This window comes from Aptenodytes forsteri, unplaced genomic scaffold (genome assembly GCF_000699145.1).
Source record: "Aptenodytes forsteri isolate BGI_AS27 unplaced genomic scaffold, ASM69914v1 Scaffold66, whole genome shotgun sequence".
In the NCBI taxonomy this organism is placed as follows: domain Eukaryota; kingdom Metazoa; phylum Chordata; class Aves; order Sphenisciformes; family Spheniscidae; genus Aptenodytes; species Aptenodytes forsteri.
The window spans coordinates 64,122-74,811 of NW_008795131.1; the positions used below are offsets into that span (position 1 = coordinate 64,122).

The following is a 10,690-nucleotide window of genomic DNA, read 5'->3' on the forward strand; positions in this document are numbered from 1 at the left end:
TTACCCGGCCCCTCGCCCCTTTTTTTTTTTTTTCTATAGTCGAAACGGAATGAGCAATAAAGTGACATTAACATGCGTGGCCTCGCGTCCTTCTCTGGGGGCGGGCCTGGCCGGTGCGGGGTTGGTGCTGAGTGGGGCTGGGAGGTGACCCCGGGGGACACAGGCTGCGCCGGGGGCGACGGTGGGTGCAGAGCTGCAGGGAGGGGAGGCGAGGGGCTTTGCCGTGCGTCTGGTTTGCCTGGAGCCCCCTCGGTTGGGGGGGCAGCAGCAGCTGCAGGTGGGACAGAGCTGCCATTGTCCTTGCGAGCACAAACGCGTCCCGCTGCCGTCCCTCCCCGGTGCCCCCCGCGCCTGCCCTAACCTCGACAGCAACTCACCCGCCGACGGCAAATGAAACAACACGCTGCACAGACAAGTGTTTAATACTAAAAATTATTAAAACCATCTTAACAAAATAGCCTGAATGCGGCCGCCTCCCCGAGACACGGGCTCCCTGCGGGGGCTCGGGGCAGCAGCCTGGCACGGATGGCCCCAGGCACGGGACGCTCAAGCCAGCGAGCCCCCACTGCGCTTGCCGTCGTGCCAGCTGGTCTGGTGGTGGCAAGAACCTCTGTCCCACGGCCGAGCCCGTGGCACAGCGTGAGGGGTCGGTGTCCGGCAGAGCCGCAGGTCCCTCCGAGCTGGTGGTACCCCGGGAAGGGCCTTGCGAAGGAAGCCCTGGGGCAGCTCTGTTAGAAAACAAACGTTTAAACACACCCGGCGTGGAGGAGAAGGCAAAGTCTACATGCTGCTTACAGCCAGTGCGGCGCTGCACGCGCTGTGGGCACCGAACCAGGGCATGGGTGCTGTGTGTGCCGCGGCCCCGGGTGGGCTCAGCTGCAGTGATGGCTCCGTGTGCCCTGCAAGCAGGCATGGGCACCCCAAAGTCTCTGTCGAACAGGCTTTGCCCCGCAGCACAGACCCTCCTTTGCCGGCAGCCGCCCTGCGCAGTGCCCCGAGGTTAGGGCATTTGTATGGCACAGGTTAGCGAGCGCAAACCTGCTCGTCTTCGTCGCTGTGCCGTGCAGCCCCACCGCGGCCGGGTGCTGCCGAGGCTCCGACCCCGGCGTTGGCCCTCGCTGTGAGGCCGGGCGGTCGGTGCAGGGGTAACGCTGGGCTTCCTGACGCAGACACCGGGTCCGAGCCACCCACGCAGGAAAGGAAAACGCTGGGCTCCATCCTACTGCTTCCTCCGCCACCTTTGACGCTTCCCTCCCACGGCCACGGTGCCCCAGCGGGGACTGGGGATGGCCTTGGGGTCACTCCCACCGTCTGCTCATGGGACTGGGACTTGACAGAGCTCCAGGGGCTCCGGTTCACGGGTTAATGCTCCCTCTTAGCTTCTGTATCTGGCGTGTAACTGGGCCGGGGATGGGACACTTGGTGATGGGACAACGTGGTGTGGGGAGGGGCTCAGCAACACCCCAACCCTGCACTGGCTCCCAGTGCGGTATGACCCAGTGACGAGGCAGCGGGGTCCCTTCACGGCTCCCTCCACGGCGAAGGGGCAACTTGAGAGGGGACCCTCCCAGCTGGGCAAATGGTGGTGGTGGGGGGGGCAGGCGCTGCCCCGGCTCTCTCCAGCCCTGCAGCCACGGGCAGAAGCCAGATCCCACACGCAAGAGGAGCCCGTGGTGATGTGAGGACACACGGGACCTGTGGGACACAGCTGGTCCTGGGGTCCTTGGAGGATTTTATTAGCCTCATGCTGAGTCTTAGGTCAAAAAATGCGTCTAAAGGCAGTGGGGTGGGACTAAGGGGTTTGGGGGAGGAGGGAAGGGGCAGGTGGTGGGGTGGGCAGGAGAGCAGAACAGAAAGCAGCTTTGGGGGGACTGGGGGTGTTCAAAGCCTCCTCCCAGCAAAGCAGGCAGGGCACACACCTGAAAACTAACCTATACTGAAGTCTGAAATGAAACTCAACAAGCAAACCCTGCACCAGGGAGAGGACAAGCATCTCTGCAAGCAGCACCCGCTGTGCGGGGCGGGCGTGGGGCGGGGAAGGGGCCAGAGGCCCCAGAGGCCTGGGGCTGCCTGGGCCACGCAGGACGAACAGGCTGGGGCAGGAGGGAACCTGCCCTTGAAGTCCACGGCCTCTCCGAGGGGCACGAGCTAGACTAAGCAATCCCAAAGTCTGCGCTGGTGTGTCCCCGGTCTCTGCCCTACGCAGCCTACAAACCCGAAGAGCCACCGACTCGTGACTCGAGCTCTCTGCAACCAAGCAAACCAAGCAAAAGGCTGGTGATCCGGCACGGGCTCACCCAAAGCTTCCCTAGCCAGCAGGGCTCGCCAGCTCCTCTCTGGCACTGCCCAAAGGCCGGTGGGACCCTTAACGGCCCAGCCTCCACGTGAACCATCCACAGCAATGACCTTCCCAGTTGGTCTGCCCTCGGGGGTCGGCCCCTCGCAGCATGGCCATTCTGGGGTGGGTTGAAGACGTGGCGTTTATTGTTCGTGGTGGGCTGGAAGGTGGTGGCGGCGCGTGGTGAGGGCTGCCGCTGAAGCCGGTCTCCCACCGTAACAGGCTGCGTGACTCGCTCAGGGGCTGTCAGCCCCGCTCGGACCCCTCAGCCCTCCTGGGCCCACTTGAGGAAGGTGGGGATGTCCCGCACCGGCACGTTGCGGGTCAATGCTTTGACTCGCAGGTTCCGGTCGTCCGTCAGCAAAACCACTTCCCTGAGCAAACGAATGGGATCGTCTGCAACGAGAGAGAGAGAGAGAGAGAGAGAGAGAGAGAGAGGGGCGTGAAGCTCAGACCTCCCCACACTGTCCCAGTCCTTGCGTCCATCCCACACTGCGCTGTCCCCACGCCATGCCCCCCCACCCTCCTCGGGTGCCGCGCCCTGGGCATGGCGGCACCCCGGCGGCGCTCCCAGCTCCCTGCTCCCTGCCAAGGCTTCCCGGCGTGGCTCAGAGACAACGTTTCGTCTCGAAGGCCGCCTTTTCCCCTCCCTGCGCTGGTGGGGGGATGATTTGTGATCTCTGCCCACCGCCCCAGGGCCGGGAAGGCCGGCGAGCAGCGCCGGGGTCCCATGCTGCCCGCTGCCCACTGCCCGCTGCCCGCATGGGGTGGTGCACTGTGCCGCAGGCAGGGAAGAGGAGGTCTCTCTGCCTGACCCAGGCCAGGAAGACGGCCCGCAACCCTGGCTCCAGCAGGAAGCTGGTGCTATTATTCTGGTGATCTCATTATAAGATCTAAAACCACCCCTTATTTTTTGCAAGGCTTTTTGGAGTCGCCACTGACACCGAGGCGTTTCTGGCTGGGGCTCAGACAGCCAGAGTTGAAGCCTGAGAAATAACCGAAGGGATCTTGCCCCCAGATGGATGAGCTGCCCCGCACGCAATGCGCCGGGCTGGGATGTGGGAGCCACGCTTACGTGTGTGCGAAGCAGGGGAAGCATATGGGGTATGTGTAAGCAGCTGGGTCCTGTGACCAGAGTACTGTTCCTATGAGCACAGGAAACACAGTGCCTCCGAGCCAGGACGGGAATGGAAAAAACAGAGTTTATGGGAGCCCAACATGGGTCCAGATTGGCTGCGCAGGGAGCGGCAGGACGAGGGGAAGGGGAGGGTGGCCAGGAATGTGGGCTACGGTCACAGTGTTGGGGCTGAGAGTGTTGGGGCGAGCGCCCCGGCCGGCCCGTGCCGGGAGGAAGGGGAGCGGGGGCTCTGTGGGAGGGCAGGCCTGGGGCCGAAGGCTGCCGAAAGTGGAATTGGGAGGTTTTGTGCGGACACTTTAAGAAATGTGTAACAATAAACATCCTCTGCTCCGCGCTGGTGACGCGCCTCCTTGTTACAAACCAGAGGCTGTCAGCTTGTCAGGCCCCGTTCCCCATAATCCACATGATTTCAAAATTCAGCATCATTTGCACATAAACATTTGGTGACGGTTTCTCTGTGAATCTGACAAGTTAAGCTGCTAAGAATTTGCACTGACAAATGCGGGTTGATTTCTTGGGCAGCTGCTGATGCAATTCCCATCCCCGCTGCCCTGGCAACAGCCCGAGGGCTGTCTGGTCTCAGCACGCGTGGCCGATGCCAACCAGGCATCGGGAGGGAAAAGAGCCCCGGCCAGGAGGCACCGGGGCTTGTGGAGAAGAGGCTTGTTCTGGCCCTTCGTCACCACTGCCGGCATCATGAAATTGCTCCGTGGACATACCCATACAGTGGGCTTCTCACAGGCTGGGGCATCCCCAGCACAGTGAGGTGCGCATTTGGCAATGCGGTGAGAGGGCCACAGCCTGGGGCCGACCGGAGGCAGGAGGTGGCACCTTGGTGTTGAAAGAGGCAAAATGCGGGAGGGATCGGCTCCAAGGGCCGTGAAAGAGAAACGAGAAGGGTCCGTGGGATGCAACAGAGAAGGGACAAGGAGGACGTGAGGATGTTCTACCTTTGTTGGAGGGCATGAAATCCTTGGCTTTGTCGTTGCAATAGTGGAGGCAGCAGGACAGAATCAGGTCATCGTTGTTTCCCTGGAAGAAAAGGGCAACGTTACCCCGGGCAGTAAAAAACCTGCAACCCCACCACCCTGATTTCTGCACTGCCCTTGAGACACTGCTGCAGCTCGGCGGAGAGCAGAGCTGCTCGGAGCCGAAACACATGCAGCCTGCAGGAGCCTGCTCAGCTGCCTCCAAAGGTGGGGAGAGAGCTACCCCCTGCCCAGAGCTCGCGGACCCCAGGGTCCCTGGTCTCCCCCCAAGGAAGCAGTGGTGAAGAGCCTCCAGCCCTTGGCATTACTACCTCTGCGTCCCGTACTCCTGGGGCCGGGACGTCCCTTACCTGCTGGCCGGTGGTGTCTTCGCTGCGGAAGGAGATGGACTCCAGCTCATTGCCTCGGCTGGTCAGAGCCCTCAAGCAGTTGTCCCGGCTCTCAAATCGCTCCTCCAGGAACTCGATGGACTTCCTGGCTCTCTCCTGCACTTGGCGGGCATAGCCTGCAGCCCGGTGCTCCATCTCCGGGCCCTTGGCCAGGCCGTCCAGCTCGTTTATCACTTCAAACAGGAAGAGGAGGTACAGTTACTATGGGACAAGGTGCTCCCATGACCTGCTGCTGGAGCACGCAAGTTGCCAAGGCCTCGGGGCCGGGGCACTGGGAGCTGGCTCAGGAAATCTGGGTTCAGCTGCCGCAGCGTCCCTGCACTCCTGGACTTGGCTGCGGGTCTGGAAAAGCTTTGCTGCCTTCCACCTCCGTGGGTCACCTGGCTCAGCTCCGAGCGCGCAGGCACCTCGCCCCTGCAGCGTGCGGGTAACGCTCCCTAAGGGCATCTTGCTCTGCTCTGCAAAACGCCGGGACCACCGCCGTGCCCCCTACCCCACGCTCCTGTCTCGCAACTGACGGCACCTCCGTGTGTGCCCGAGGGTGTCAGAAAACCAGTCTCCTGCAGCCCGCTCCTCTGCCTCCGAGCACAGCGATGGCCAGCAGCACCGTGCCTCCTACCCCGCATCGCGCTGCCTGGCTCTGCACCTCTCAGCTCCCTGTACTTACTTTCAGACACGAAAAGCCGCTGCCCTCCTGCCACAGGGCTGCATGCGGGAACAGGGTCATGTGTGGGAGCTGGCAGTTCCCACTCCAGCACTGTTTCCCGCGCAAGTCCTGGCCCTATTTTCCCCACCTGAAGCTGCCGGTCCCAGGCTCCCGGCAGGGGACACGCTCTCTCCAACACCTCACCCATCTGGGTTCGCACATCTGTCCTGATACATGCTGCTTGAGAAGAGCCTGAGCCTCGGATCAGGCGGATTCCCAGCCCGTTTGCCTTAACTGGAGCCCGTCACGTCTTAGAGCCTCCTGCACTGCTGTCAAGTGGACAGGAACCCCAGCCGCTCCGGCCCCCCAAGCCCAGCAGAAGCCCGAGGGATCCCAGCAGAGCTCCAGGAGGGACCCACCCTCCGGCACCGGGGCTGCTGGAAGAGCCGCTCCGTTGCAGAGCGAGCGCGCGTGTGCGAGCAAGATGCCGTCGAGGCAGCTAGCGGCGAGGCCGGGCACACAAGCGTGCGGCCAGATGTGCGCACGAGCGTCCTTGCCTGCGATCGTGCACAGGGCTGCGTGTGCGCGAGGCCGGGCGCGCGAGAGAGCTGGTGTGCACGTGTGCGCGAGGGAGCCTCTGTGCGCACAGTGTGTGTTTTAGCCATGGCTTCATTTCTGAAGATTGTTTCCGAGCCTGGAGCCAAGTCCTGAGTTCAAGTGGGAACTATGCATTCCTTGGGGGTTCGGGGAGAGAGCTCGGGGTCTGAGGCCTCTCCCCAGTGCTGTGAATCACTGCCCGGGGAGCCTGCGTGATCGCTCTGTTCCATGGTGAGACTGGCACTCACTGTCTGGGTATTCAAATTAAAGCTGCATGGAGCTGCTTTGCTCTTCGCTGGCCGGCGACTCTTCTTGCTACCGACCTGATGCTGCCATTTCCACACAATGCACGGCTGGGCCCGGGGTGGGGGGAGCCGTGCAAGAACGGAACATCAAACAGGAAAAGCTGGTATTCCCTCCCGAAATCCGCCTTCCTGCTTCCAAGCTAAACAGGCTTCAAAGGGGAGGCTTGTTTGTGCTTCTGCACCAGGCCTGGCTTCTCCATGGCGGGGTCAGCCTCAAGGAGCACGGAGCAGGTTAAAGAGCAAGAGAAACAAACCCAACGCGAAGCCGCGCGCTTAACCCCTTGCTGCATCCCCGGGAAGGGTGGGGAGGAGTGCCCCGTGCTGGGGGAAGGGTACTGCGTGTGTCTCCGGTTTGGCGATGGGGCACGGCACCAAGGCCTCTGCCCCCAGCAGCCACAGGCCCCCGGCTTACCCCGGGGGACAGGTTCCTCCTGCCTGCACTCGGGTCGCAGCACTGATGGCTTTCCTGGAGGACGAGGGGAATTTGACCAACACCCGGCGTGGACAGAGAGTCGCTGGCTTCAGGGTGCTTCAGCAGCGGCAGGGGAGGCTCGTGGCAGGCAGTGGGAGATGAGTTACTCTGTCCCCCCTGCGATGGCCTGTGCAGGGAGGCAGCAGGACAGGAGAGCACTGAAGGTGCTCGGACACTGCTGCTCCTCCTGCCCCCAGCGGGGCAGGCCAGGCCAGGCTCCTTTTGCAGGTTGAGGGCAGCATCATCTTCGACAGGGACAGGACCAGGGTTTTCAGCTCTCCTGTAACTGCTGCCCCGGCTGGGATTCGGATGGAGAAGCCTCACGCCAACCGTGCGCACCGGGAGGCAGGGCCACGGCTCCAGGGCAGGTCCCAAGCTCTCTCAGGTGTTAACACGCTCCACAGCCCCCAGGGCTGCCCAGGCTCTGCCGGTGCTGCCGGCTTCCTTCCCTTCGCTTCCACACAAAGCCCTGGCACTGCGGTGCCAAGCCACGGAGCTCCTTGGCAGCTCCCGTGCTGAGCTGGGCAGGCGGCCAGCCCTGCTCCCCCCACCCAGGGGTCCCGTGCCCAGCCCCAGGAATCCCTCCTGAGCCAGGCTGTTCACCCTGCAGGGAAGGGCGGCAGCTGGACGTTGGCTCTGGGGCAGCAGAGCTCTCTGCTGGACACAGGGAGTTGAGAAGGAAGCTCCACAATGGCTTGAAGGGCAGGCACCCCTGCGTGCCGCAGGCCAGGAGATCGGCACGAGCATACACCTTGCTGCCTGGACGCTGGAGATGCCCATGGGGCAGAGCTGGCCCCCGGCCTCCCGGGACTGCGGCTGGGACGGGGCAGCCTGTGGGCTCTGCGAGGCTCAGACCCACTCCTGCCCCGGCCTCTCCTGCTGCCCTCGGGGATCTTCTGAACGCCAGGTTGGCACCGGGACGTGCCGGGCGCCGGAGTGACACTGGCCAGAGGAACACTACCTCCAGCCCGGAGCGCGATCAAACAATCAGAGCAAAGGCATCTAACCAAATCCTCCCGCCACCCTGGGAGACCACCCAGCAGCACAGCCGTTATCTGCCAGGGTGAGTGTTTACCAATAACGGGAACCAGCTTGCTGTTTTACTGCGAGCTTTATAAGGATAAAAAGAAGGGCTGGGCTTGAGCAGCTCTGAGACGCTGGGACACAGGCCGGCCATTTGCTCAGGCTGCCTAAGCCCCAGCTCAGCTGGGATAAGCTATCTGCTCCGATTGTTTAACAATTCCTCCTCCTTGCTCCCTCCAAAATTCCCTCCAAATCCCATTTAACACCCGCCTGCCTCTCCCAGCCGCTGGCACCCCCAAATGCACCAGGAGGAGAGGAGGTTGCTGAGCGCCGTGGGCAGAAAGCTGGCAGGAAGGGAGAAGGGCGACACATGCCGAAGGAACACCGGCCGCAGCTGGGACGAGACAGGGCAGGACGGAGGCCAGCCCCACGGCACGAGCCGACTGGCTCCAGACCACACAGGCATTGCGGGCACGTGGGGCATGGAGAGAAGGAGCCAGCACGGAGAGACAGCCTGCGCTGGGGGAGAGGGGAAGCCCCCGCCATAGCACTGGCCCTACTCACCGATCAAGGGCACCACCAGGATGAACTTCCTGCAGTCCAGCAGCACCGTCAAGCTGCTGAGGTGGTCGATGAAACCGTTGGTGTCTGGGACCAGGAAGACAGGTCTGATCTCCAGCTCCATCTGCCTCATTTGACTCTGGTCTTTCAGCACGGCCTGGAGGAGAAGGACACATGATGAGTAGGTAGGATGTCAACCCTACGACCTGTGGACCCTGAGAGCAGAAGATAAGCCTGGCTGGCACGCACGCCTCCGGCAGTGAGGGCATGGTGTGAAGGAGACCAGCAGGAGGCTGCATCCACCCCACCTGCACACCTCAAACATCAACTCTTGCAGGTCCACAGCACACACGAGTGGGATGGCTCATGAGAGAGCCATCCAGTGAGAGCGCTCTCCTAGGAGAACAGCCCTGTCCAGGCTCTGGAGAGAACAACTGGGACCAGCCCTGAAAATGGAGGTGTTTTGGGAATTGTCCCATTTACGGGACTCGCAGCTGCCAGGACTATCTGCGCCGGTGCCAAGAGACTGACCCTGATACAAAACAGCGGGGAGAAAAGGGGGCCGGAGGAAGCGGGTTCTGGGACTCCAGATGGAAACAGCTCAAGGAGACAACAGCCAAAACGAACCCGTTTGGGACACACAAGTCCTGCCAATGGCATCCTAACACAGGGACCCCAAGCAGGCAGCAGGAGGGGAGGTCTGTGGGGCGGGGATGCTTGGCTGAGTATCTAACTCACTGTCCCACCAGCTCCCGCACGTGCCTTGCCTTTTCTGACTCCATCCAGCTGGGAAACCAGGTGGATTCCAGCCCTGGAAACCCACAGCACTGTCCTTGGCTGAGCCCTTCGCACCCGCTGGAGACCAGAGGTGCTCGCACATACATGGGAAGGGTCTGCTGGGTCTTACTAGCAACCCTGCGGGATTGCACCTGGACCTCTGGACAATGCCAGGTGCCAAAACGGGACCCAAGAGCTCACATACTACTTTCGACGCTATCGAAGGACTTGGTCTCTTTAGTAAGTCACAGGCTTAAAAAACTCAGGATGCTATTCTAGTGCTTCCTCTGCTTAAAAATAGCTTCCCTGGACTCGCTGATGTTTGTTGCCTCTAATAGGAACTGGTCACCCACGGAGCACAGCAGCACTGCTGTGGAACACATCTACCATGCAAACCCTTGCAACAGCGGGCTCAGACCCACAAGACGCGCCCCGGGGACAGGAGGCGACTGCTGACCTGTTCTGCCCAATGTTATGGGGAGCTCCTCCTGCCCAGGGTGAGGATCCGAACCCTCCCGCAGTCATGCCAAAGCCTCAGAGGCACCCTGGAACAACGAGCTGCACGGGCCAGCAGTGGCCATGGAAAGAAGTGGTTTTTAATCCATTTCCAAGTGTTGTCATCTGGCTTTAAATCAAGGCAACTTGATGCTGCCACAAGTGTCTCCAGGCAAGGCAGCAACCATAACCTCACCATGTGCCTCCCACCCGCCTCCTGGCAGCGCTGGTCCTGGGGCCGCAGCTCCCATCGACTCCGAGGGGAGATGGGCAGAGCGGGGAGCGTGCCAGGTCCCGTCTGCTGCACGGCAGCACTGAGCCGGCATGACAGCGTGAGGCTACGCGTGCCCCATCGCGCGGGGGCCGCTACAATGGCACCAGCGTCCCTGTACAGACGCTGCCATGGTCAGCCACATGCCGGCTGCCATCCCTGCCTGCGCTCTGCCTTCACCCAGGGAGGTGTTGGTACGCCCCGGCGGCATGGGAACCCTGTGTTGGCAACCCCGGCACGGCGCTGCCGCTGCCTCCTCACCGTGAGGAAGGTGGCAGGTGGGGTTTCTCCCCAGGGTTTGGGGGTGTGGGAGGAGACACTCGTCCCTGGGAGGCAGCAGGCCCTGCTGAGCTCCACCTGCCACGAGGAGACGGAGAAGGGCCCCGTCGGCCAACGCAGGGACCCAGAGCGAAGAGGCATGTCCCTTGTGCGGCGGCCAAAGAGGTCGACGGGTCCGAACTTGCAGGAAGGGGGAGGGGGCGAAACCATGCAGCCTCCGATGGGCGACAACAGTCCTATGCGAGCAAGGGTCGATGGCAGGAGGGGACCCCTGCCTGCGCCCTGATATGGCTCCCCGACCCCAGGGCTTGTCCCGGTCCATGCAGGCGACCTCAGGAGCGCGGCACGAGCGGGAAGCTCACCTACCCCTCCGGCCGAGGGGCGTGGGGGTGACGGCGGGGGGGGGGCAG

General features: G+C 62.5%; 1 protein-coding gene across 2 annotated transcripts in view; it reads right to left on the bottom strand.

The window, feature by feature from the left end:
• Positions 1–2,339: 2,339 nt before the first annotated feature.
• SMG6 (SMG6, nonsense mediated mRNA decay factor) overlaps positions 2,340–10,690 on the bottom strand; it is a 117,187-nt gene continuing 108,836 nt past the window's right edge. For both annotated transcript variants that reach the window (XM_009278148.1, XM_019471822.1), the window contains exons 15-18: positions 8,462–8,615; positions 4,816–5,027; positions 4,427–4,508; positions 2,340–2,734 (exon numbers count right to left, since the gene is read on the bottom strand). In XM_009278148.1, the coding sequence (XP_009276423.1) occupies positions 2,604–2,734; positions 4,427–4,508; positions 4,816–5,027; positions 8,462–8,615 (579 nt within the window). In that variant the 3' untranslated portion in view covers positions 2,340–2,603. The remainder of the gene's footprint in view (positions 2,735–4,426; positions 4,509–4,815; positions 5,028–8,461; positions 8,616–10,690) is intronic.